Below are 27,865 nucleotides of genomic sequence, written 5' to 3'. Positions count from 1 at the left end.
ACTGTTTTGATCCTTTGTCCCTTAATTTTTAAGAGTCTTTTATGTAAAAAGGATATTAACCCTTTGCAGAGTATGTTTCAAATATTATACCATACTTTAAAAAAAATTAACTAAACTCCATTTTATTCACTCAGATTTCATTAGTCTTCCCCTAATGTCCCCTTTCTGTCCCAAGATCCCATCCAGGATACCACATATGTTTAGTTGTCATGTCTCCTTAAGCCCCTCTTGGCTACAACAGCTTCTCAGGCTTCCCTTGACATGGATAGTTTTGAGGAGTACTGGTCAGGCAGTCTGTAGAATGTCCCTCACTTTGTGTCTGTCTCATGGTTTTTCATGGTTAGACTGAGATTACTGGCCTGGGAGGAAGACCACTGAGGTAAAGTGCCATTCTCATCACATGATATAAAGGGTCCATACCACTGACATTACATCACCGATGATGTTAACCTTCATTACCTGGCTAAGGCAGTGTTTGCCAGGTTTCTCCATCAGTATAGTTACTTCTCCCCACTTACACTGTACTTTCATTGCCTATTTTCTTAGTTATCTCCTTTTTAAATTTAGTCATCTTTATATTCTCAAAGCCCAATACAAAGCAGATGCTCAATAACTATTTACTGAAAGACAGTGCAGGTGAAATAGTCAGTAATCAAGCCAGGAGCCATGAGAATGAAGAACCTTCTCTTCCATCTCTCTACACCAATGGCCAGGAGAACAGATCTTTTGCTTTTTTTTTGGCTGTGCCGTGCGGCTTGTGGGATCTTAGTTCCCTGACCAGGGTTCAAACCCGTGCCCCCTGCAGTGGAAGCATGGAGTCCTAACCACCGGACCACCAGGGAAGTCCCACAGATCCTTTGAGAGGCACGGGCAGTGCACTAACAAGCATGCCCAGTTCAAGTTCCACCTCCTTTACTAGGCCCCTTAACTGTTCCAGATCTCGGTCGTGACTTCTTCATCTAAACTCCTTAGAACTTATTTACTAATAACAATAAATTCTCCTTCATTAAGCACTTACTCTCTGACAGGTACTGTGCTAATATGCATTATCTTTGTAACAATTTTATAAGGTAGGTGTCATAATCACCTTTTTATAAATTAAAATTAAGTCTGAAAGAAGTTAAGTTAATATACCTTTGGAGAGAGAAGAGGTCAATACTGATCTGTATCCATAGTGACCAGCAAATAGCACTCGGTATCTGCTGATCTGAGTAATCTCTCCCTCTTCTGAACGGCACTATTTTTCCTACTTCTCATGAAACTTACTATATTCCACCTTATCTTATAATACAGGACAGTCATTCAAAAACAAAACACTCCTACTATTAGATTGTGGGCTCCCAATGCGAAGGATTCATTTCTTCATGTTTCTAAAGTATTTAACATACTACTTTCAACCTGTGAGTGTTCAATTTTGAGTTTAGGGAGTCACGAAGAACACCTAGTGGGCACTTTGTCATGTATCAAAGAGATCACTTTGGTTACTTTGAGGAGAAATAAAATTTAATAGAAGTTGTAAAAATGGGAAAGAATCAACCTAGGCCCCACCAAATTTTAGAGGTAGAAAGTTGGAAATCTGGCCCTATTTCTCATTTTATAGATGAAGACCTAAAAAACAGAAAGCTTAAGTGCTTTGTCCAGGGTCACTTAGTTCCTGAATCCTACATCAAGGTTCTTACTATAGCATCACACTGCCACACAACTTCTCTTGATGGTACTTCTCAAGGAAATGAGTGGTTTTCCACAGTTCCCACTTACCAAAGGACTGCGCAAATACACACTGTCAAACTACTATCTGTGAAGGTGTGTGTCTGTTTAGAATGGTCTTGCTGATCCGAAGACAGCAAACCCCTCTATCTCACCTAACTGGCACAAAAAACATGAAAGAAAGCATAAATTAAAAAAATAATAATAAATCATGAACTCCAACAAATTAGACCTATAGAGAGCCAACAGATTTTTCATAAGATTCCTGTTCAATAAGGAATGAACCAAAGCACAGAGCAAGAAACTAAGAAAGCTACAGTCAAAAGACGAGTGACCCTGCCACAAGGGAGGCTTAAGAGTTAGTATACGTGGGGAATTTTCGTGCAATCTGTCCTGCAGCAAAACAAAAGCTCCATAAATTAGATGTCTTAAGAAAAGTCACGTATCTGATTGTATTATGAGGTAAAAACAGCAATATTATTAAATTTACTTAAATCTATTAAATATACTGATATAATTTTTTTAATTTAAATTTAAAATTTCATCGATTTTAATTACATTAAAAATCAGTCTGACAACTAAAAATTATTCTCTCAAGTCTCCCTATGTTTCAAAACATCTTTTACACAATGTTTAACCCAAGCTCATATTCCTCCCTGGTAACTGTTAGTGTGACTCTCACTTTCTAAGTGACTTAACGTTCCTTCTGAAACCAACTACCTGACAAGGTCTTTAGAGAATCAAGGGGATGATATATTTTCCTGTAACACCTAACCACTATTTTGTCATAACAAATGACCCTGCTTTAAAGTAGATACCATATGTTCATCTTACCAAATTGAAGTAAAAGGTCATCTTCTAATACCGGCTTTAAATACTCTTCTTTCTCCCAAGGCACTGGGTTGTATATGGAATTCATATATTCAACTGGAGGATTCTGGAAGTAAAATTAATTGCATATTTTTTCACTGCACATAATCACAAAATCCCCCTACCAAAAAACTGGGAAAATTAAACAAAAAAGGAAATCATGTCTACATCACACAAAATCTCTGTTTAAACAGTCTATGTTCACCGGCTATTTCATTAACTTGACTGGATGACTGCTTAATTGTTTCAATGCACAGTTTTATACTGTTTGGATTTTGAGGAAATGGCAATATAAACACCAACTGACTAGAACAAAGTATTTAAAAAACACAACAAAAAGAGTAACCAAAGCACTTAAAAATTGCACTAGAAATTATTTCTGATTTTACAGAAAGACTATCAGTATTCCCCTTTATCTGACAGTGAATTACTTTGCCACATAACATTGATTCATCTCTTACACAAAATTAAAAAACACACTTAAGTATGGTATGTATCCATTTACTTGGTGCTGTATGTTGTGCTAGTTCCTAATGTCCATGATTCCCCCAGTATGATGAGTGTCAAATTTAAAACAGTTCCTCATACAGCAGTTTCTCATATTCTTTTAAAAATCGGTGCATTGATAATCGCTGTAGTACTTCTTTAGGTTTTAAACAAAATTGTAGATTAAGCTACCACCTTACCTTAAGTCTAATAAAATTTATTAGTTTAATGTATCCATAAAATTCAAGTCCTAAAAGGAAAAAAAAAATTCACTTATTTTAACATAACATGAGTTTTGTTTCATTAACCTGCTCTGAAGATGCTTCTCTGGTTAGACAATAAAATATTTCTGTCCTCTCAACTACTACTTAAAAGTTTTGAATTTTTTATTAAGAACTAGAAACAGTAACTCTGACACTTCAGAATATTTTAATTGAGAAACAGCCAGAGAGGACAAATTTTTAAGTGCTCTTCTTGCATTTCTGAAAAATCGGAAATTAATTTTTAGAATTCTACTCACTTATCAGAACAATACAAATGAGGAAAATTAGGCCCTTGATTTTACCAAGTATTTGGCAGTTAATACTAGAGTTGATACTGAAGTTTCTAAATCCCCAATTTTTATGGTACCTACCAAACTATAATTTTGCCAGGACACAGAGTATACAAAGTATACTAGCTTTTACATTAAGTTAAATGATGCAAATGAAAAAATAGTGAGGCTTGTTATCTGGTTCTCATCTTTTCAGAAATGAAGCAGCATTTAAAATAAGGGAAAGCAATAGCATATCCAACCAATTATTATTTGTCATGAGAAATACTGTTATGAGAACATGCCAGCATATAAAAATGTTTCATATGCGTAATAGCACACAAAAGCCCCTATTTGGTACTGAAGAAGATATAAAATAATATAAAGTACGGTTTCAATTCAGTTTTAAAATGCACATTAAAAACATGAAAAAAAATGAAACTAAGTCACTTATATCTTACAAAAGTAGTTGCAGTTGAATTTATGATTCATAAACATACTGTATCATATGTTTATCTGAGACCCCAAATCTGCCTAATATTTGGTATTCTTCAGTAATGTCCTTTCTAGTTGTTAGTAAATACAGGGACCAAAAAGCCAATTCTGTATTTAGTTAATATTAGTGGGATACTGTAGGTCTTCTATATTCGTTTAAATTAGAAGGCTTTAATTTTAAGTATGTTTAGATGCAAGTTTCAATAGAATCATCAGCTGAATCTCTGGATTACCACCTTAACTTTAGCACTCGCTTTTTCCACACTCTCTTACCAAACTCCTTATAAAACTCAATCTTGTATGCCTTGAAGTCCATGTTATGCTTTGACCTGATAAGTTGTCTCTTTTCATAATGATCCACCTCCTTTTCCAAAGTCCACCTCTATCCTTTGCTCTCCCTAATTCTAATATCCACGCCCCTTGTCTTCCTAATTCTAAAATGATTAAAATGTAATCACATACTAAGGATTTTTTGGGGTTTTTTTCCTTTTTCGTTGTGAAGGCAATTTAAGCTTAAATAGTCAATCATATCTAGAAGAATGACTTATTTATCAATCTTTCCTCAAAAGCCATTTGTCAAAAACACACCATTTTCATAAGTTGTTGTCATGTGTTTCACTATATTGGATTTGTATAGGAAAGGAATGGTCTGGAAAAACATAATGTTTGAACTTAAATTTCTCAACTAAAATTTTCTTTATTCTAAAAATTACTCACCATGTTTATGAACCATGTTATCAATATTAAATTGATGCTCAGACTTACAGTGTGAAAATGTTTCTTCAGCAGATGTAAATAACCTGAAAAACCAAGCAACAGCTTCATGAAATAGTCCCCTAAGAAGTCTAAATACTGACTTCATGTTAGATATAAACTTTTCCCCCTCACTCTGCAGGTTTCCAGTTTTACTTCCAATTAATTAAAAAAAACCAAACACACCTGTAGAGAGGAACCCAGCACTCCTAAAGGGAATTAGTACTTCTGAGTCCCATTTTACACCTAAAACAAACTACCCTTTAAAATGTTGAGCTGAATTTGCCAAATAATAGCACTGAATTTATCACAAGGCTTCTAAGAAAGAGAACTCCCTTTGATAGACTGTGTCTCTTAAGACCTGAAAAATTCACTGCATAAGATTCTTTTCTCCTCTAAGTATCAACTCTGCTTTCAGAGGCTCTGAACTGACACAGCTCAAACTGCTTTTAGAAATAAAGCATAAAACGTATAATTTTATAGCTAGTAAATTCCCAAAGTGCCATATTTTGAAAAGTGGTCTTACAGTGCTCCCCAAGGATTTGTATTATAGACACTGTGAGGGCCAAGCTCCTTTATTCTGTGACCTGCAAAACTGAAGGACGTGTGATAAGGTAACACACGGCAGAGAGCCTGCATTACCTCTTCTATATGCTTGGCACATATGCAGCAGTTTTCAACAAACGTTTACCGAGAGAGCTTATTTATACAGTATTTACACAGCCTATCACAAAGAAGTACCTCCCTGATGCTCAATAAATATTATTTTTTGACGACTACAGTATATGCAGACATCCCGTACCTACCCACATGAGACTACACGTGGGAACAATGACGAATCGTCAGAAGCTAATATACCACCCATCAGCACCACTCTGAGACTCACTGGTAAAATGTTTATTAAAGTAACACTGGCCAGTGCCAACCAGGCCTCTTTCACGCCCACTTGCCCAGGACAGCAGCCAAAGTCAAAGCTGAAGAGGCAGAATTTTAAGTGGAAAAAACATGTATTTGGTTATAAGACAAACCATAGCTTTGTGACTTTGAACAAATTACTGGTATTGCAGCGTCTTTTTCCCTAAGTGAAAATGGCATCAATTCCTTCCCCCTCAACTGGGGGGGGGAGCCCCTAACAAAGGTGATTCTTTAAACGGCTCCAATGGAACTATTACACCTGATAAGCTTTCTAACTGTCAAAGAATTATAGAATGGGAGAGCCTGAACGGTTCTAGAAGGTTGAGGGATTAATCGAGTTTAGTGACTCCCAAACTTGTTACTCTTTAGAATCACTTCAGCTAGGGTCTTTGTAGAAACAGATTCCTAGACCCTATCCCTGATTTAGAAGGGCTGAGGTGCAGTTTAGCATCTGTGTATTTTTTTCTTAAGTGTCTCAGGCGACAGAGGTGCACAACTACATGTGGGAACCACAGATCCGGCCCAGAACCCTTTCATTTTACACAAGAGGAAACTGAGGCCCGTCAAAGTGAAGCAGTGTAACCTGGCTTCCAGTTCATGGTTCCTCCCTGGAAACCACTGTGGGTCTTCCGGCTCAACAAACCCTCACTCCAAAGCACGGGCTCCAGACTTCCAGGGCAGCCACTTGGGCTGGACTCCAGAGGAACAGACCACACAGACCCACGGGGCCCGGCCACCCTAGGGCTGGCGCCTTGCGCTGAGGTGGACGAACCTGTCACAGAACAGGCAGGGGGTCTGCTGCTTGTCGTGGGGGAGATCGGCATCTTCCTCATCCTCCCAGGAGGCCTCGTCACCGCTGTCTGACAGTCCTGGCAGGTCCTCCTCCTCCACAGCGCCCCGGCCGCCTAGCACACGCAAACGGTCAGCTCTGTCTCGGACCCCAGTGCCAGGAGGGCGGACGAGGGGCAGCAAAGCGAGAACGCTCTGGGCCCGGCGGGCCCTCCCCCCCACCTCCCCCTCCCTCTTTGCAGGGCCCCACCACCCCGGCTCCGCGTCCCGGGCGCAGGGGGAGGAGAGGGGCTTTCACCGGCCCCACGGCGTCGCGGCCTAGGTGCTGAAGGGCCGGGGTACCCACCGTCTGCGCCCGACGCTAACGAACACATGGCGGCTGTGCCGCGAGAGCCCGGCGCGCCTGGGGGCGGGGACCAGGCTGGGCAGCGCACGCGCAACCGCCTCCGAGCCTTCCCGGCCCGAGAACCCGGGAACGAGCGTGAGCGTGAGCGCGAGCGCGGGCGCGGGCGCGGGCACGCGGTGGGGCCGAAGCTCCGGGAACCCTGTGGCTCCTGGAAACAGGAGAGCCTGCGCGCCGGCTCGCGAGCACTTCCGGCCTCGGGGCCGCGGCGTTGTTCACGTGAGCTGGGGTGGGCGGGGCGAGAGCCCGGGCTCCGCCTCCTGCCGCAGGGTTGATGCAGCGCGCGCCGAGTAAGCGCTGAAACTTGGGCTGGGCGTTGCAGGCTTAGACTTGGCTTTTGTGTTCTCCTCGGGCTGTGGCAGGCCTTAGCGGGAGGTCCTAAACCGCGGCCCAGAGCCCAGAGCTGCAAGCGGTTCTGCAGTCGGCATCGCGCCCCCTGTGCGTCCCTTATTCGAGGGATGAGCGGCTAGTCGGGGGGCGGCCTGCTCGCTGCGCCCTCTGGTGCCGAGGAGGTCGAACGCAAGCGAGAGGCTGGTACTCCGCACTGGTTCCGGGGCTCCCTGGTCCCCGTGGGGTGCGGCTGGGGAGAGGGAACTGCAGGGGCCAGTGGGTGTACCAGGGGCCACAGAGGGGCCAGAGCCTCGAGGACTGTTTTAAGGAGTTCAGTCTTTAAAGTGTATGTCCCAAGTTCTAGTGCCAGGTGCTAGCACTGGGCTTGGCACAAGTTTATCCAGTTAAATTGACTACCACGGCCTACCAGGCTCTGCATAATCCGCCTAACGTCTCCCCTCAACCCTCCACCTTGGGCCCCATCCTCCAGCCTTTTATTTGGTGCTAATCATTATCCCACCTCAAGGTCTTTGCTAAGAATGTTCTACAAAAGGGTAGATACTTTTTGTCTCAGCCAGAAAGTCTTTCCTCAGGCCATCTTTTCTAAAGTAGTTTCCACTGTCATTCCAGCAGCCTCCTGTTAGTTTCTTTCTTATCACCTACCATTTGCTTTTTCCTTTCTTCTTCCCGTCTTTAGTCACAACACTGTTTGAGCATGAGGGTAGGGCCATGTCTCTACCTTCATTTCTCTGGCACATAATATATGGCCTAACTCATAGGTAGGTACTCAATATTAATTTGCTGAATGAAAAAAAATTGCTGAATGAGAACGATGCCTTGTATTGTTGCTAAACTCTTCTGAATGCACTCCTTTCCCTTGACTGTAAACCCCTAGAGGACAGAATCTATCAAATATTAGTTTGGAAGCCCCCTTATATTGCAGGCCACTGCCAGAGTATCTGCTGGCTTTGCTGGGTTAGACTTACTATTCACTGATGTAGACTCACTGCCTACGTGCCCAGTGGCACATAGGAGGCATTTCAATAAGCTGAATGAACTTCAAGGTCATTTGTTGCCTGGGCTCATCCAGCTTTTTCCTTCATCCTTCCAACATACTCTCCAGCAAGGCCCATCTTCTCTCCATCTGCATAACATTTGGAGGGAAACCTGCTAAATCCCATTAACACCCAATCATTCCATGTTAACAGTAGCGAAGTAACACCCAGTCCAGAGGAGTGACTGGGCCAGAATCTTGTTCCTTGAAGTTTATGTGTCTCCACAATGCTGGGCTTAGGAGGGAACAGCTTTTTTCTTCACTCCAAAGATAAACACAGACCCTCTCCCATCACCCCACTTCACTACTGAGGTAAGAAAAGAATGTTGAACAAGACCTGACAGCAGGTTTGTGGGTAAGGAATTTCAACACACAGAGAATAACTTAAAACTGGCCACTGGGTTTAGCTGCTTTTAGAGCCCACCAGCCTCAGTATATCCTCATGGAGTCCCCGTAATTCGTGCCTCACTTCTTGGAGCCCATGCTTGTTATCACCTAAACAAACAGGCTCTTCAGAGTTCAGCCCCAAAGGAACCCCACCTGGCAGGAGGAAGATGTTCCTTCCATCTCCTTCCTAAAGTCCACATTTCAAGTCCTCACCCCATCCTAAAATATGCCTCTTTCCTAGATGACTGACATTGGGAATGTCCAACCCCTTCTAAAGACAGACACACAGACACACAGACACACAGACACACACACACACACACACACACACACACACACACTAAAGGAGTCCACTGAAGCTTGAAATTTATTACTTTGCTTCCCCCAGCACAGAAGTTAAGACAAACTTCACTACTATCCTTTGTTCCATGATGGAAATTAACAGTGTGTTCCTCTTGACTTTGACCCTTCCTTCTGCCTCTTCCTTGCCTTTTCCATAGTTTTTAAACTGAAGCACTTTGAGATATACATTTACTGGCTATGTGAACATTTTGTAGTTAATCATTAGAGGGATCCTAGACCAATGAAGAAACCCAAACATTTCTATTTTATTCATCCATGGCATGTACTGATCCAGTAACAATTAACTGGAACTTCCTGGAAACATACAGATACTGGATGCTCTTGCAGAGTAGTTAAAAACAGAAGCTATGGATTCAGGCTCACTTGGGTTAGAATCCTGGCTCTGCCATTTCCTAGCTTCAGGCTTCAGCTTTAAGCCCTTGGGCAAGGCATTTAACCACAGTGAGCCTCGGTTTCCCCGCCTAAGACAGGGGGATGATAGTACTGCCTGTAAGAATTATAAAGATTGTTTGGAGGGTTAAAGGACAGACACCATGTGTAAAAGCTGGCAATTGCCAAGCACTTGATATATATTAGCTGCTATTCTATAATCCCATTGGCCAAAATACTGCATATTACCACAGAAACTTGGGCATTTTCTAACAATCTAAGGGAACCCACGACTTGTCCACTTATTTTAATTCTTCTATTTAATTCTCCCATGAATTATATAAGCTCAGTTATATAATAACTTTTATTATATATTCTAAAGAAATAGTAAGGCACAATGTTCACTTACACAATTAACATGCAGTCAGCACTGGGTAACTCAGAGACACAAATGTCAACAATTTTTGTTCAGGCCTCATCTGCATGATACATAAAGTTTTCACTGCTGCTGTGACTCTGCAGACAAGCTTTCAAAGCTGGCCTGCCCACCAGTGGCATCAGAACCATAAGAGAAGCTTAAATAAAACAACAGATTTCTGTCTCCATACCCCCAAAATTCTCATTGAGAAAGTCTGAGGTAGGGCCCATGAACCTCTCATTTCTGCGCCGAATACGAGACACTAGACCACCAGGGAGCTGCTGGATCTCTATTTTTGAAAGGCTTCCCAGGGTGATGTCTACATATGTACAATCAGGCTCTAAAATGCTGATGCAGAGCACGATCGTTTTTTGATTGGATCTGGGCGACTGAGAATAGTGAAACCACAGTTAAAGCACATGTTTTTTTTAGACCCCGAAATTACCGATTAGGTGATGGGTGCTGAGTTTGACAACAGAAAGCATTTCTCCAGTGTGGTCACGGCTTGAGAGAGCCATCAGCTTTCCCCAGGTCGTGGATGGCCTCGTTATCCAGCAGTTCCTTCTTCTTGTCACTTGGTCTCACTGCGTTGTTCAGCATTGCTCTAACCACAGTCATCACTGGCACAGAGTGACCGCTGGCCCAAGATTCTGGTAAGGAGCCAAAGAACTTCCTAATCAACCATTCACCTGGGCGAGATTCTTGCCTATCACATAATAGAACTCTAAAGAGAAAAAGAAGAGCAGAGGAGGAGATGGTAAATTGCATTCAGACCATACAGGATGTTATGGATTGAACTGTGTCCCCCCAAATTCATGAAGCACTAATCCCCAGTGGGATCGTATTTGAAGACACACCTCTAGGGAGGTAATTAAGGTTAAGTTAGGGCAGAAGGATGGGACCCTAATCTGATAGGACTGGTGTCCTTACAGAAAAGGAAGAGATATCAGATATTTCTCTCTTTCTCTCCACTCACACAGAAGAAAGACCATAGGAGGACACAGAGAGAAGAAGCAATGAATCAACAAGCCAGAAGAGAGGCCTCACCCGACACTAACCCTGATGGCACTTTGCCCTTGGACTTGTAGCCTCCCATTCTGCAGTGTTAGTGTTATGGCAGCCCAAACACACTAAGACAGTGCATAAATGGTTTTATTTGGGCACGAAGAGGATTTTAAAGAAGAAGGCAGCCAAGGCTACCCAGAAAATTTCAGACTATTCTGAACCGGGCACCACCAACCGTCTAGCCTTTCCTTCAAAGCTAAAAGTGGGTTCTTCAGAGAAGCAATCTCCCTCCAGCCAACTCTTTCATATCTTAGAAATTTGTCAGCCTCTTCAAATGAAAAACCAGCTTCTAGGGAATAACCAACAGTGGTGTACTCTTAGGCAGTAGGAATACTTACCCGGGCCTAAATATGGAGTAACGATCAAATTTTAACTCTTCAACCCTAGCTTCCACTTCTCCCTGTTAACAAAAAAAAACATTTCTAGTATTTAATCAAGACCAACTTGCTGTAATGCTTAAGAGAGAATAACAAGAAAAACTTGAGGTTTTGAAGACAATCTACTTCTGCAGGTCTCAATACTAGTTAATATCCTCCCCTAGATTTTTAGATTCCAGAGAGTCTGGGAAGTTAAGGAAGAGATCAGTTAATCCTGATATGTAGTAGAGAGTGAAAAAAGATGCACCGAATGAGTAAATGGCTGCATGGTCAGTCCAGCCTGTCATGTGACCTACTGAAACAGATCCAGAGAGTGACATGTTAGGAGTTCAGCCATAAAAGAACTGTCCGTCACTCCAGAATCAGTGCTGCAGGCCAGGGGACCTTAACCTTTTTTGGCTTCCAGGTAGTTTCAGGAGGTCAGAAGAACCACAGACTCCCTTGTATTACTCACTTCCTAACAAAATCCACAACATTTCAAGAGACAGAGCATCTAGATGAGGCTTTAAATTAAATTTGTTGAACAATCCATGAATTTTCACGCCAGGCATCTCTATAAACAGAAATGCCAGAGAAGCTTGGCCACGGGGATGTTTAAAAGGCCTATGAACTAAGCAGCCTGCTCACCGCCGCCTTCTTGGCCTGTTCATACCATTCATTTGGCACTTAACCTACAGCACTGTATATAATCTGCAGTAATACATTTTAATCAATATATTTAAAAAATACATTTTAATCAATGTATTAAAAAGCTTTTTTCAATGAATGATTTTTAATACATTCACAGAGAGTTGTCCCACCTTCACCACAATCTAAATTTAGAATATTTCATCACCCCAGAAGAAACCCCATACCAATTAGCACTCACTCCCATCCCCTCCCGCAAACCCTAGCCAACCATTAATCTTTCTATCTCTAAAGATATGCCTATCCTAGACATTTCCTATAAATTAAGTCATGTAAGTTGTGGCCCTTTGTGACTGGCCTCCCTCATTCAGCATGTTTTCAACGTTCACCCATGCTATAATATGTCATTTCTTTTCATAGTTAAATCAATGTTATTTTGTAGGTATATGCCACATTTTTTTCATCCATGCATCAGCTGCTGGACATTTGAGTTGTTTCTACTCTTTGTCTATGATGAATAATGCTTCTATAAACATTCATATGTAAATTTTTATGAGGGTGCGTTTCTTAGTTGGTTTTTTACAAAGATGTGCTTTGTCTCTATTAGCAACATGTGTACAAGAGTACCAGGCTGAAACTGCTATTCTTAGAAAGGTCTGCTTGCCAGGTTGTCCTTTGGCCTGTGTCTGGGAACTCAGATTTTAGGAGTGTTCCCGTCATTAGCTAACTGATAAGGGTACTTTACTATGCCTAAACTATTTGTACAAACAATGTGGTTTATGCTGAACACTTGCTTTCCTTCTGGAAGTCTGTAATTTTTTTACGCTAAGGGTGCCTATGTGACTGACCCCCATCAAAACCCTGGACTCCTGAGCTCAAGTGAATTTCTCTGGTAGGCAATACTCATTGCTGGAGAAATGAAACACGTGTAACTCCACTGGCAGAAGACCCTTGGAAGCCTGAACCTAGATTCCTCCAGAGCTCACTCCATGCACTTCTTTTTCCCTGCACTGACTCTGCTTTATATTCTTTCATTGTAATACAACATGGCTGTGAACATAACTATATGGCAGTCCTGGGAGGCCTTCTAGCACATTCCCAAACTTTGGGGCTTGGCTTTTTTACAGTCCCAAACAAGACTGTAATTCCTTGAGGACAAGAACCATACCCAATAATAACATTTAATCTACTCTGGAAAAGTTTAAGTATCGCTGCCTCAAAGTCTCTTCTAATGCTAAGATTCTGGGCTGATCCTCAAGACCAGGGCTGCAACATCTCATTTTATGATGACTAGATAATCAACAGAGGGGAAGACATTGGAAATTATCTTTCAAATCACTCCTGTTTACTAAGTATATCTCTGCAAAAAAGCAGTCCGTGTAGTTATAAAAAATGCATAATATAATGCATTTAATGCATTTTGGCATTACTTAGCATTTTGTATTATTTAGTATTGCCAATTAGCCAGGGTTCTCCAAAGTATACAAAAGATAGAAACATGCACAAACCTTGACTTGCAGATATAAAAAACTGCTTGACTTATCAGCTCCCTTAGAGGACAGCAAGTTGAAATGTTTGCACCCTCCAGCTTTTGCCAGCTCTGCAGACTTCAGGACGTAATCTCGATCAACACGAACAAATCCCTCCTAAGGGTGAAAAGGATGTGAGTTATTTCCCAAAAGCTGTGAGTTCATCTTAAAGATTACTTATCAGCTTGGGTGGCAGGTTAAGAGTCCTTGCAGGGGGGTGGGGGGGTTGGACGAGGATGGGGATCCAAATAAAATGCATCCAAAACAACACGAATGTCAGGCTTAGACCCTGGGAATGACTCCAATATGATGCTCAGGATAGATGTACCAGCTTTAGTAGCAAGGCCAGACTGCAATGAAAAAACAAGGACAATGACACTGAAACACAGACACCAAGAAAATCTGCAAGGAGCAAAAGGAACAATAATATCAGGCTGAGAAACTGGGGTTTTTCGTTGTTGTTTTTTTAATATTTATTTATTTATTAACTTGGCTGCACCAGGTCTTTAGTTGTGGCATGCGGGATCTTCGTTGCAGCGTGCAGGATCTTTGTTGTGGCATGCAGAATCTTTAGTTGAGGCATGTGGGATCTTTAGTTGTGGCATGCGGGATGTAGTTCCCTGACCAGGGATCAAACACTGGCCCCCAGCATGGGGAGCACAGAATCTTAACCACTGGACCACCAGGGAAGTCCCTGAGAAACTGTTTTTAGTCTCACATTTCTTTGTCCTTAATCCTTTACAACCTTACCACCCTCTCTCTGTTTTCTCTATTTTTTTGTGTGTCAACTCTAACATAGCAGGGTCTCAAAGGGTGGCAGAGAACACTACCCACGCACTACGAGAACAAAGTCTATCTAATTTCCAATTTCTGTGTATGTTTTACAACATACTTCACATGTTAGTAAGGAGTGCATCTGCAAATTTTTTTTTACTGACAGGTATATAATCAAGAGTGTTTGGAGACCCCTGGTCTAGATTCAGTCCAGTGAGGGTAGCGGTTGAGTCTTTCCTAATTCACATCTTAGCATCAGTACATGCCCACCCAGCACATGGCAGGTGCTCCAAAAATATTTGAATAAATGAATAAAAGTCCCGCGAAAGAAGAGAAAAGGTAAATCCAATTAGGAAAAAAAAGAACTAAGTGGCAATCAAAGGAAGAGGGGAGAGGATGGTGCAAACAAGAGAATACAGACTGGTTTCCAGGGCCTAAGTGAAGGATACCGGCCTGTACCCAGACTAGGGAATTCCATGTAGTAACAGCTTCTTGGGACCACCAGAAAGTCTGGCATCCTCAAACTTGGTACAGCTGAAGAGCAGTCTAAAGTCTACTGAAGCTGAACTTCATGGGTACCCACAATTATATAATGAGGTTTCATATAATGAGGATTCCAAATCTGAAGACTGGATTGCTGCCCCAGTGATTTTTTTTAAATTAAAAATCTGCCCTCTGGTAGTTACTGACCCTAAATGTTATATTTTGTATGGAGATATGTATCTTTCATAAGATAGATAGAAGGCACCTTAGGAAACATCACGCCTAATCCCCTCACTGTGGAGATGTGACAACAAGGTCCAGCGATCCAGGAACTACCGGCTAATGAGTGAGATAGCTGAGAGCAGAGTGCAAATTCCTGACTCTCTGAGCCGTGCTCCCCACGGTACTCATGTTCCTTCTTACCTCACACCATCACCAGCTAAAAACAGAACTAATTCATAACTGTGGTAGGCAGAATAATGGCCCCTCAAAGATGTCCATGCCCTAATCCCCATACCTGTGAACGTGTTAGAGGCTACATGGCCAAGGGGAATTAATGTTGCAGGTGGAATTAAGGTTGCTAATCAGCTGACTTTGAAAAAGGTTATTCTGTGGTATCCGACTGGGCCCAATGTAATCACAAGAGTCCCTAGAGTGGAAAAGGGAAGCAGAAAAGGAGGCTGGAGTTAGGCAACGTGAGTAGCACTTGATCCCCCATTGCTGGCCTTAAAGATGGAGGAAGGGACCATGAACCAAGATATGCAGGTGGTCTTTAGAAGCCAGAAAAGGTAAAGAAAATGGATTCTCCCCTAGAGCCTACAGAAGGAAATCAGCCCTGTCAACACCTTGATTTTATCTCAGCAAAGTCCACATTGGACTGCTAACCTATGAAACTGTAAGATGATAAACTTACATTGTTTTAAGCCACTAAATTTGAGGCAATTTGTGACAGCAGCAATAGGAAACGAATACAGAATTCAATTCTAAAACAAGGGGCCCAAGCAAACTTCTCAAACTTTGTATTGAAGTAGATCATAAAAGTAAATATATTTTAAGCATAGAGCTGGCTATATAAGCTGTTCATAAACTAATAAATACCTTCTACAACCAGCTCCCAGATCCAGAAATAGAGCACCACCGTTACCCCAAAATCCCGTCTCGTCCTCATCACTTACGGAGCATTTTTAACGATGTCCACGACCTGCAGGGTAGTGCTGTTCCTCTTTCTTTTTTTTAGGTAATATAAACTTAATTCTTAGCCGGGAATCATCCCCATCTGCTTCTGTGTCGTAGACTTTGACATTCAATCCTAATAACGGACTCAGCGACCTGTCCTACACACTGATTGAAACTCATGTTGTTGCTTTCTTAAATCAGTGTGCAGCAAACCAGTTTTAATACTCAGCACATCCTGAGAGTGGGCTGTGATTGATCTCCTCAGAGCCATTCTCTGGATTGAGATTTTTACATGTGCTCAAAATGTGCCAAGAAAAACAACACAAAACGACCTAAAAAAATTCTAAAACACTATTTGTCTTCCACATCTATTTTCTTCCCCTCACTCCAATTCACCAGAACCCTGATTTTGATAACAGGTTCATTATTCCCAATAAAATTACATTGTTGACTAGTGAAATAGATTCCTTTCTGTTGCTGCTGCTGGTTTAGCACTATTTCTTGGAAGGATTATTAGAGTTGTCTCTGTTAAAATGTTTCTTCTTTCATCGGTGTCTTTAAAAATATGGGAAAGCTTCAGCCAATCACAAGGCTCTAGACCGACGCTGTCCCTCTCACTTAATCCAGGGCCAGTAAAGGGATAATTTGATTAAACTGAGACCCCAATTTATCTGGCTTTAGTTCTGGATCAACCACTCCTTAATAGAGTCCTGCAGTCTCCAATTGTTTGATGAAAATTAAAGTGACATAAATACCATGAGACTTTTACAATCTGATTAGTCAGCTAAGGCACATCAATACCACCCCAGCCATCAGCCTCTGGCGTCCCTCCTTTCACCCGCCTGGCAGAGGACTGACAACGGCTCCGGGCAGGACGAGCGCCCACGCTGCTGCAGAGACCCTCACACTTAGCCCATCATCCCTGCTCAATGGGTCCTGTCGACAAGGTGCCCATACCTTTCTTCACTGCTGTTCTCTGGACAAAGCTCAATACTGTTTTATTAGCAATCAATGGCTGTTAATCCAAAACGATTTCACAAATCCTCTGAGCCCTCAAGCTGATTATAAATACGCATCATTCCAAGCCCACAAACTTTGAATTTCACTTCCCCCACCCTGATGCGTGGCCTTTTAACTGGTGAATGAAACTCAAAAGCAAAGGGGTCAATGGCTTTCAAGGACTCAGAAGCCAAACTTAAACGTGGATCCCGGACACTTACTCAGAGATACCGACACACACTGATTTTCTCTGGAGTGAGGAAGACTCCCTTTGTAGATAGAAAGGAGCTATCTTTAAGATATTATTAAACCCTTTCTTGTTCTCTAGCAGCTCAAATAAAAGAATAGAAAAACAAACTAAAACAAGCTACTCCATATCCCAGAAACACAATTTTCAGAAAAACCATATTTAGTTTCCCCAACCATATGGCAGAAAAAAAGATGTCTCTTCTGAGAGCATTAAGTCCATTATGTCTTTATGATTCCACAGTTGGTGTGTGTTACTCTAAGACAGGAATCAGAGTCCTTCTAGAAAAAGGAAATGATTAAATAAATTCCCACTATAAATTTCCTTTCCCAGCACCTGCTCGAAAAAATAAACACAATATACTGATATGACACAGCAGAGATGTCTTCATGGGCTCTACAAACATCTAGGTAGACAAATTCTCTAATTACTCTTTATTTTAAGTCTTATGAAAATCCAAAGCTACTAAGTATTCCTTCTAATATTCTTTACCAATGCCTGCAAACTGGGAACACTGTGGCTTAAGAACACCTCATCCTGATAAGGTATTTCAGCATTGACAAGCAAGCAGGCAGGAATGAGTCAAGGTCAACAAGACCCTTTCCCAAGAAGGGAGGATTTCATTCCGCAAAGGGTCCCACTTGGCCATATTTCTGCTTCAGATTGTTTCTCCTTCACTCCCTTTTCAATTCAACCCTATAAATTAGACTAGAAAACAGAGACACTGACAAACAACAAATGGTATGACCTGAGACCCCATTTATTTGTGTCCTGGAGGGCACGTCTATATTTGATGTACAGAGGGGGAACCAAGATCTTGGTTAGAGAAAGAGCTCTGGAGAGAAAAATAAAATCTTATAGATGCAGAGGATTCCTGAGTCAATCTCTATGTTATCACACATTTTTTTCCATTTGGGGCATTCCTTTCTTTCTGTTTTGAAAGTCAGAGAGTTCTGCAGGCCAAAGGGGCTTCGGTGGTCACCACCCTCTCAGTACAGACAAGGAGACAGGGGCCCACAGAAGCTAACCAGCATACCCAAGGTCCCACAGCCATTTGGTACCCAAACAGAGGCTATGATCTGGGTCTCACGAAACATCTGGGACCTCACCACTTCACAAGCCCCCTCCTAGACATCAAATAAAATAGTATAGGTGACAACAGGGGTTGGCAAACTTTCCCTATAAACGGTGAGACAGTAAATATTTTCAAATTTGCAGGCCTCTATTGCAATTACACAGCTCTGCCATCATTGTGCAAATGTAGCCACTAATAATATAGAAAGTAATGAGAATGTTCCAATAAAACTTTATTTATGGATACTGAAATGTGAATTTCTTATATTCTCATGTGTCATGACACATTAGTCCTCTTTGAAAATTTTTAACCATTTAAAAATATAAAAACACTCTTATTACCACTGATGAATATAGATGCAAAATCCTCAACAAAATACTAGCCAACAGAATCCAACAACACACTGAAAGGATCATATACCATGATCAAGTGGGATTTATCCCAGAGATGCAAGGATTCTACAATATATGCAAATCAATCAGTGTGATACACCATATTAACAAACTGAAGAATAAAAACCATATGATCATCTCAATAGATGCAAAAAAAGCTTTTGACAAAATTCAACACCCATTTATGATAAAAACTCTCCAGAAAGTGGGCATAGAGGGAACCTACCTCAACATAATAAAAGCCATATACGACAAATCCACAGCAAACATCATTCTCAATGGTGAAAAACTGAAAGCACTTCCTCTAAAATCAGTAACAAGATAAGGATGTCCACTCTCGCCACTATTATTCAACATAGTTTTGGAAGTCCTAGCCACAGCAATCAGAGAAGAAAAAGAAATAAAAGGAATACAAACTGGAAAAGAAGAAGTAAAACTGTCACTGTTTGCAGATGACATGATATATCCATAGAGAATCCAAAAGATGCCACCAGAAAACTACTAGAGCTAATCAATGAATTTGGTAGAGTAGCAGGATACAAAATTAATGCACAGAAATCTCTTGCATTCCTATACACTAACAACGAAAGATCAGGAAGAGAAATTAAGGAAACAATCCCGTTAACCATTGCAACAAAAAGAATAAAATACCTAGGAATAAACCTACCTAAGGAGGTAAAAGACCTGTATGCAAAAAACTATAAGACACTGATGAAAGAAATCAAAGATGACACAAACAGATGGAGAAATATACCATGTTCTTGGATTGGAAGACTCAATACTGTGAAAATGACTATACTACCCAAAACAATCGACAGATTCAATGCAATCCCCATCAAATTACCAGTGGCATTTTTTACAGAACTAGAACAAAAAATCTTAAAATGTGTATCAAGACACAAAAAACCCCAAATAGCCAAAGCAGTCTTGAGAAAGAAAAATGGAGCTGTAGGAATCAGACTCCCTGACTTCAGACTATACTACAAAGCTACAGTAATCAAGAAAGTATGGTATTGGCACAAAACAGAAATATGGATCAATGGAACAGGATAGAAAGCCCAGAGATAAACCCATGCACCCATGGTCAACTAATCTATGACAAAGGAGGCAAGGATACACAATGGAGAAAAGACAGTCTCTTCAATAAGTGGTGCTGGGAAAACTGGACAGCTACATGTAAAAGAATGAAATTAGAACACTCCCTAACACCATACACAAAAATAAACTCAAAATGGATTAGAGACCTAAATGTAAGACTGGACACTATAAAACTCTTAGAGAAAAACATAGGAAGAACAGTCTTTGACATAAATCACAGCAAGATCTTTTTTGATTCACCTCCTAGAGTAATGGAAATAAAAACAAAAATAAACAAATGGGACCTAATGAAACTTAGAAGATTTTGCAAAGCAAAGGAAACTACAAACAAGTTGAAAAGACAACCCTCAGAATGGGAGAAAATATTTGCAAACGAATCAACGGACAAAGGATTAATCTCCAAAATATATAAACAGCTCATGCAGCTCAATATCAAAAAAACAAACAACCCAATCAAAAACTGGGCAGAAGAGCTAAATAGACATTTCTCCAAAGAAGACATACAGATGGCCAAGAAGCACATGAAAAGCTGCTCAACATCACTAATTATTAGAGAAATGCAAATCAAAACTACAATGAGGTATCAGCTCACACCAGTTAGAATGGGCATCATCAGAAAATCTACAAACAACAAATGCTGGAGAGGGTGTGGAGAAAAGGGAACACTCTTGCACTGTTGGTGGGAATGTAAATTGATACAGCCACTATGGAGAACAGTGTGGAGGTTCCTTAAAAAACTACAAATAGAACTCCCATATGACCCAGCAATCCCACTACTGGGCATATACCCTGAGAAAACCGTATTTCAAAAAGAGTCATGTACCACAATGTTCACTGCAGCTCTATTTACAACAGCCAGGACATGGAAGCAATCTAAGTGTCCATCAACAGATGAATGGATAAAGAAGATGTGGCACATACATACAATGGAATATTACTCAGCCATAAAAAGAAATGAAATTGAGTTATTTGTAGTGAGGTGGATGGACCTAAAGTCTGTCCTACAGAGTGAAGTAAGTCAGAAAAAGAAAAACAAATACTGTATACTAACATATACATATGGAATCTTAAAAAAATAAATAAATAAAAAAGTTGTGAAGAACTTAGGGGCAGGACAGGAATAAAGGCACAGACGTAGAGAATGGACTTGAGGACATGGGGAGGGGGAAGGGTAAGATGGGACGAAGTGAGAGAGTGGCATGGACATATATACACTACGAAATGTAAAACAGATAGCTAGTGGGAAGCAGCCACATAGCACAGGGAGATCAGCTCAGTGCTTTGTGACTACCTAGAGGGGTGGGATAGGGAGGGTGGGAGGGAGGAGATATGGGGATATATGTATATGTATAGCTGATTCACTTTGTTATAAAGCAGAAACTAACATACCATTGTAGAGCAATTATACTCCAATAAAGATGTTAAAAATAAAAACTTTAAAGTGGAAAAAAAAAAAAAGACACATGCACCCCAATGTTCACTGCAGTACTATTTACAATAGCCAGGACATGGAAGCAACCTAAATGCCCATCGACAGACAAATGGATAAAGAAGATGTGGTACATAAATACAATGGAATATTACTCAGCCATAAAAAGGAAAGAAATTGGGTTATTTGTAGAGACATGGATGGGTCTAGAGACTGTCACACAGAGTGAAGTAAGTCAGAAAGAGAAAAACAAATATTGTATATTAACGCATATATGTGGAACCTAGAAAAATGGTACAGATGAACCTTTTTGCAGGGCAGAAATAGAGATACAGATGTAGAGAACAAACGTATGGACACCAAGGGGGGAAAGTGTGTGGGGTGGTGGTGGTGGGATGGATTGGGAAATTGGGATTGATATATATACACTAATATGTCTAAAATAGATAACTAATAAGAACCTGCTGCATAAAAAAATAAATTAAATTCAAAAATTCAAAAGAAAAAGAACTTCAAAAAAATAAATAAATAAAAAATTAAAATACACAAACATTCTTAGCTCAGGGGCTGTTCAAAAACAGGCAGGCTGTATCTGGCCCACAGTCTGTAGTTTACAAGCCCCTGGATTAGAAGAGTGTATCATTTGAATCAGAGGCCACGAGACTTTAATGATGCCTAATAAGTGTGACAATGGCTGCATTCATCACATTAATGGCATCGTCCACTCGACAGACTACAAGAGCCTGGACTTCTGGAGCCTGTGCCTACCAGGTGAGGAGACAAATGAAAAGGTGAAACTAAATCACACCCCCTCAAACTCACTAACCAAATCCTTCTCTTAATAAGGGGAAAGCACCATTCTCTGGCCCCTGTGAGGTTTTGCTCTTCACTTATGGCCAATGTAGATCTGGTTTTCAAAGGGTATTTCAACCTTCACTAGCACATAAGTTACTTACCACAGCAAGGTGAAGGCTATCTGGGACAACAGTACCTGGAAACCCAGCAGGCGAAGAGGACTAATACTGTCTAATGCATCCAGAAAGCAGGTCCAACAAGAAGAAAAGGTTGGCTGCATCAGAATCCCCCAGGAAGCATGTTAAAAATAGGCTTCCAACCTTAGAGATTCTGATCCAGTAGATCTGGATTAGGGCCAAGTCACAGTCACTGCATTCAATAGACAACTATGGCTTGTGAATGTGAAAAGAAAGATTAGCATCTAACCAGCTACTGCTAAAGAAAATGGTTTTCCAAGCAGCTGAAGAAAGCTAGCCGACCTATCCCTAGCACCAGTGTCAAAAGAAATCTGGGCAGACTGAATTTTATGGGTTGCAATGTTACCCCCTCAAAATTCCTGTGTTGAAGTCCTAACCTCCAGTACCTCAGAATGTGACCTTATTTGCAGATGTAATTAGTTAAGATGAGGTCATTCCAAGTAGGGTGGTTCTTAATCCAGTTTGACTAGTGTTGTTATAATAAGGAGAGATTTGGACATAGCCACAGGCACGTAGGAAAAACACCTTGTGAAGAGACACAGAGAGAAGGCAGCCACCTACAAGTCAAGGAGAGAAGCCTGGAAAAGATCCTTCCCTCTCAGCCCTCAGAAAGAACCAATCCTGACAACACCTCCACCTCAGACTTCTAGGCTTGGGAACTGTGAGACAGAAAATGTCTGTTGTTTAAGCCACCTTGATTATGCTTTTTTGTTATAACATCCATCCCCAGCAAATTAAACTGAAGGTCATAGGGAAATAAGCAGGCTACTCATAGGATTTCAACACTGAGACAGAAACCCTGAATTTCTTGAAGTTGCTAAAGTAAAATGCGGGCTGCTCCAGTTACAAAACAGCTACAGAATGACACTAGGCTTGCCACCAGCTTTGCAATACCCATCTGATGCTCTCTTTTTTTTTACAGAGAACGCTGCCGACCAGAATACCAGGTGGAGTGAGCTTGGAAATCCACACACCCTCCCCCCACTCAAACAACTATTATTACCTAGCCACTTGTGAATCGTCACCTCTTTTAAACTGCCTGAAGTTATCACAACCTCCAAACTTCATCCAATCTAAATTACCTTCAAATTAAAAAAAAAAAAAAAAAAGACTTTCTGGAGGAAATGTCAGCTTATTTTCTGTCACTATCCTCTTAAACCATTTGAGCTCTAACTTATTTCTGAGATTATACTTCGTTTACCAGTCTTTTCTCTTGCTTCCTCGTTAATTACTTTTATCTTTCCAAACTGATTTTGGAGAACAAAAGGTATTTCGTTTCCGGGTGGAGAACCAACTCCATCTAAAAAAATATTCTGGATAGGGAAGACATCCAACGCCTCTGATTAAAATTGCATTACGTGATTTGGAGGCAACAAAGCAACTGAGACTTTCCCCTGGAGCGCCCTCTAATGAGATTTGCCTTAGGTCATGAAAATCAACTGCTCTATGCCTAACGCAGTAGTGTTCTTATTTCTTATTTCGCTGAGTCACCACCAAAGTCAGGTTGGCACTTGAGACAATGTAACCTTCGGTGTACTAGAACAAAAGTTTTTCAATGCTGTCAGAGGGCACATGCCTTGTGACTGTCCCTGGGACAGAAAAGACTGCAGGAGCTGATCAGCAGGAAAGTGACCCTTCCTAGGAGAGATAATGTGCCAATTCCCGGGAGAGTCAACTTCTCGATAATCCACACTTCCCAGCACAGAGTTCAAAACTCAGATGTGTTCCCACGGCGCATGGTAGCACTACAGAAGATTTGGAAATTTGTCCCTACTGAAAGCATAAATAGAATTATTCTCTGGATCACCAGAAAGCCCAGAGAAATACATCTGAGCCTAACTCCTTGGTTGGTATAAACCAATAGTTCTGTGCTCTCCAAATGATTCTGATGCATGTGCCTGTTTATAAACCTATGGTAAGCCCCCATGGCAGCATCATGGTTCTGCATGTTTAAAAGACATGTTTAACTCCAGCAAGTAAATTTTGTCAAAGGGATAAACTATAGTCAAGGTATAAATTAAATAAGATGTACGTATTAACACTTGCCCAGGATCTACATAGTAAGCTATGATTTCTAACTATGTAGTAAAATTTGACTTCTATACAGGGGCCGAAGCAATTTAGAACATCATTAAAAAAAGAATAAAATGTGTGTTAGGACAGTTCTGCGTCAGTTAAGGCTGAATCACCACTGGGGTTGAATCATCGCTGGAGGCTGAGTCATCACCAGAGGCTAGCTGAATCGTGCCTCTGTTCTGATGTTCTAGCCCAGAAGTTTAAAGCTTGGCATGAAAACAGGTTGAAGCAAATCACTCAAGTGAGAGAGAATGCTTTAAGTTTAAGACATTTATAAAGAAACCAAAATAACTTACTGCTAAGAGCATGAGCCAGTTACTTTTACTCAGACATAATGGTTTGCGTAAGTCAGGGCAAGTAGTGACCACGATATCTGCAAAAGGCAAGACCATGTAAATATTTATGACATCTCCAGCACACAGGCCTGAACTCAAGGATTATGCTGAAGGAAAGATGAACTTATAAGTACTATTCAAAGTATAGCAAAGGCTAGGGCAGTATATGGAATCTTAAATGATAAGAGCTAATTTACACTTAAGCACAGCAAATATAAAGCAAAAGAGGGAGCAAAAATGGAATCTTCGACAAATACTGACCAGAGAAAGGGGAAAAGGGTAGATTCCTTCCTTACCGCCCCAGCTTTCTTTCTGGTGGTACCTAGGCAACAGAATCCAACATCATGACCTTGAAAGGCAGAAGCGTAGTCATCCAATTTCTCAAAGTCCACTACTTCTTGATTCTAGACAACAAAGACATAGTTGTATATGACTTGATGTTATTAAAACAAAACAAAAAAACAGACAAAAATACCCCCTCTAGATTTAAAGTATGACAGAACATTACTAAAGAGACCACCCACTTAACATCAAATTTTGCAAGCTCATTTTCTCCCACCAAAAAGCAATTAATCTGAATTCAAAAATCAACAATGTAAAAAAAAAAAATCAACAATGTACTTATACGTCCACAGTCCACACAATTGGACTAGGTGTGATCTAGATCTTTAAAGTCAGGTTCAATTATAATTTTCTCTCTGGAAAAATAAAAGACCTGTCTGTATACTACCAGGAGAAATACCAATGAGGTATAATGTTGGGGAAGGAACTGGTGTTTGGAGTCTCAAAACCTAGGCTTGAGTCTTGGGTCTGCTACTTACTAGGCATGTTAATAATCCTGGCCAAGTTACTTATATGTCTCAGTTTCTTCAGCAGTAAAATGTGAACGATAATCTTTCCCTCAGTCTACACCACGACCCACCTGCATTAGAATCAGTCAGCAGGTGCTTGACAAAAAGGCATATTCCTAGGTCTCACACCAATACTCCTGAATCCGAAACTGCACTTTTAATAAGCACCCTCGGTAATTCTCATGCCCATGGAAATTTAAGAACCTCCATCTAACCTCTTAAGTTTGTTGTGAAGCTTAAAAATGAAAAGTTTGGGAAGTTCCCATCATTCAGGACTTTAAATAAAACGTTGCTTTCCCTCTCTACTATTGACTCTTTCAAAAGCATTTTCCTGGCACCATACCCAATGCTGAAGAAACGTATGTTTACAAAAAGTGCCTGACCAAAAGAGGCGCCACCAAAACTCAACTGTCAAAACACAGAACTCGATTTCAGTTTCTAATGACCAGAGGTGTCTGACATGCCCCCACGAAGCCAGACGATGAAGATCACATATTACCTGCCTAAATCTGAACAAAGATGTCCATTTTAACAGAAAAGTCCTGAGGGACCAAAGACATATGCAAAATGACCTGATCATGGACCTGCAGGAGTCATGAACATTTATTTGTGAGACCGTTTGTTATTTGGAATGTTCCACCTGTGGGTCCAGGTTGGGGGGGGGGGGGTCTCAGAATTACACTATAGTTTAATTTACTACAGTTCACAAATAACTCCATTTACAAGGGGAAAGGAATCTCCACCAAGCTCAGGTTTCAAATATTTAGGGGATTAACACCAGACTGAAGTCTGGTCTATCAGTGGGTTAAACACGAAAAGTGTAAGTGACAGGAAAGGGACTATTCCACTTACAGACACAAGCCTGCAGCCCTTAGAAGTCAGGCAGGGCAAATTCTTGTAGGTGAATAACCCCACCTCTCAGTGCCATAGACCTTTCCCCCTCTGCAAAGCAATTTCTGATTCGCTAACTTTAGTGTGTAGTGGACAGGTAGACAAAACAAGCAATGGGGTTGAGAAAATTACCCAAGGTCACAGGGCTTTTTTTCTAGAAGCCAGCTTAAAGGACCCTGGAAGCATGGCTCTTCTCTGTCTCCCTAGACCCCCTTACACTTAGGCCCCATTTTATGGGGGCAAAGCCTGAGAGAAGGGCTTTGTCCAAGGCCTGGCAATGAGGGGGAGGCCCACCTGGACCTACAATCCAGCTTCCAGTAAGGCCTCTCACAGACCAATCGTGGTCACGCTCTGAACACCTCCTGCCGCCATTGCAGGGCAACGTTCAGCCTTGCAGCATAAAATATGCTCACTCTGAAGAACCACTGCGGGTACATTTTTGAGTCCCAGCTCAAATACCCACCACGTTTTTATACGCTTCCTCGTCGAAGGTGAGCTTCCTCCGGCCAATCAGCGTGACTTTGGAAAACAGGCCCTGCTCCAGGATTTCTTTCAAGAGCACTCTGCCGGTTTCCCCGCTGGCACCCAAAATAAAGACGGATTTATTCTGCATCCTGAAATCTTCCTGAAGCCTCGGTAGTGCTTCTGTCTCAGCCATGCTACAGAAATAACATTAACAGGTGCTGGTCTCGGGATATTTAAAGGGACAGCCGTGCTCACCCTCGGAACAAAGGTTATTTGTTCTGGAGGAAGATACGGTTATTCTCTGCAGTCTGGGCGCGGGGGAAAGTGCAGAGTCACCCTCAAGGCGGGGCGCCGTATTTGGTTACCGCTTCTGAGCCAACGCACACCTTGGAAGGGGCTGGAACAGGGAATGTGCCCGGGTACCAGGAGGCCTCGTTCCCCCACGGTGTCCCCGACTCCGGCCCCTCCTGCCTCCGCCCGCAGGGGCGCGGAGCCCAGCTTGGTCCCCCACGCGGAGGGTTTACCTGGAGCCGGCCGCCGGCCCCGCGTCCTCAGGCTGCAGCAGGAGCAGCGCGACCACCAGCGCCGCCGCCGCCGCCAACGCAGCGCTCAGGGCTGCGGGCCGGGACATCCGGCCATCCCTCCGCCCAGGAGCTTCCCTCCCCTCGCCCGACTCCGCGGGGCCCCTCCCCGGTCCGCGCCTACCCGACTTCATCTTCCGGGTGACTTTTCTCTATCGCTGCTCACCCCGCCCACAGGGGCGGGATGTGGAGGGGTGGCCCGCCCGTGGACCAGAGGGTGCCTGGGCGCCGGCGTGGGGGGCCCAGAGCACGTGCGCAGCACCAGGCTAGGTAAGAAGCTCGGAGACCACTTCCTAAATATCGGGAATCTCCGGAACCTTCTCCCCGGCGTTCTTCCTCACCACCTGGGCTGATCTCGCCCTCATCCAAGGCCTCAGCCAATAGACTTGATCTTCGTTGATCCCTTTCTAAAACCTGTAATGTCAACCGTGTGTTGGACATCTTCATCTTGAGTTCATCACATCAAAACGTAACATTTCCCTTCTAACCACCCCAAACAGCAATAAAAAGTCTACTCCTTGCCTCTCTTCAG

General features: G+C 41.9%; 2 protein-coding genes across 4 annotated transcripts in view; both read right to left on the bottom strand.

Annotated features, from left to right (window-relative positions):
• Nucleotides 1-7,120, bottom strand: part of PRMT3 (protein arginine methyltransferase 3) — a 137,271-nt gene extending 130,151 nt beyond the window's left edge. The window contains exons 1-5 of one of the 2 annotated variants that reach the window (XM_032641415.1): nucleotides 6,894-7,120; nucleotides 6,531-6,663; nucleotides 4,808-4,890; nucleotides 3,264-3,313; nucleotides 2,542-2,644 (exon numbers count right to left, since the gene is read on the bottom strand). In XM_032641415.1, the coding sequence (XP_032497306.1) occupies nucleotides 2,542-2,644; nucleotides 3,264-3,313; nucleotides 4,808-4,890; nucleotides 6,531-6,663; nucleotides 6,894-6,921 (397 nt within the window). In that variant the 5' untranslated portion in view covers nucleotides 6,922-7,120. Of the gene's footprint in view, nucleotides 1-2,541; nucleotides 2,645-3,263; nucleotides 3,314-4,807; nucleotides 4,891-6,530; nucleotides 6,664-6,893 lie in introns of those variants that run through there. The other variant, XM_032641416.1, reaches the window with a different exon arrangement.
• A 2,183-nt stretch (nucleotides 7,121-9,303) lies between these two features.
• HTATIP2 (HIV-1 Tat interactive protein 2) lies at nucleotides 9,304-27,466 on the bottom strand. Of its 2 annotated transcripts, XM_032641663.1 has the most exons (7): nucleotides 27,277-27,466; nucleotides 26,751-26,946; nucleotides 24,868-24,949; nucleotides 24,507-24,583; nucleotides 13,449-13,586; nucleotides 11,275-11,336; nucleotides 9,304-10,595 (listed from the first exon to the last, which is right to left on the bottom strand). In XM_032641663.1, the coding sequence occupies exons 1-7, from the start codon at nucleotides 27,381-27,383 to the stop codon at nucleotides 10,370-10,372; spliced, it is 888 nt and encodes a 295-aa protein (XP_032497554.1). In that variant the 5' UTR covers nucleotides 27,384-27,466; the 3' UTR covers nucleotides 9,304-10,369. The 2 variants fall into 2 exon arrangements, with proteins under 2 accessions (XP_032497554.1, XP_032497555.1); XM_032641664.1 differs by lacking the exon at nucleotides 24,507-24,583 and having other exon boundaries at nucleotides 24,842-24,949; nucleotides 27,277-27,432.
• Nucleotides 27,467-27,865: the final 399 nt, after the last annotated feature.

This window comes from Phocoena sinus, chromosome 8 (genome assembly GCF_008692025.1).
Source record: "Phocoena sinus isolate mPhoSin1 chromosome 8, mPhoSin1.pri, whole genome shotgun sequence".
NCBI classification, from domain to species: domain Eukaryota; kingdom Metazoa; phylum Chordata; class Mammalia; order Artiodactyla; family Phocoenidae; genus Phocoena; species Phocoena sinus.
The sequence above is the reverse complement of the archived record's forward strand: the minus strand, read 5'-3'. Positions and strand labels throughout refer to the sequence as shown.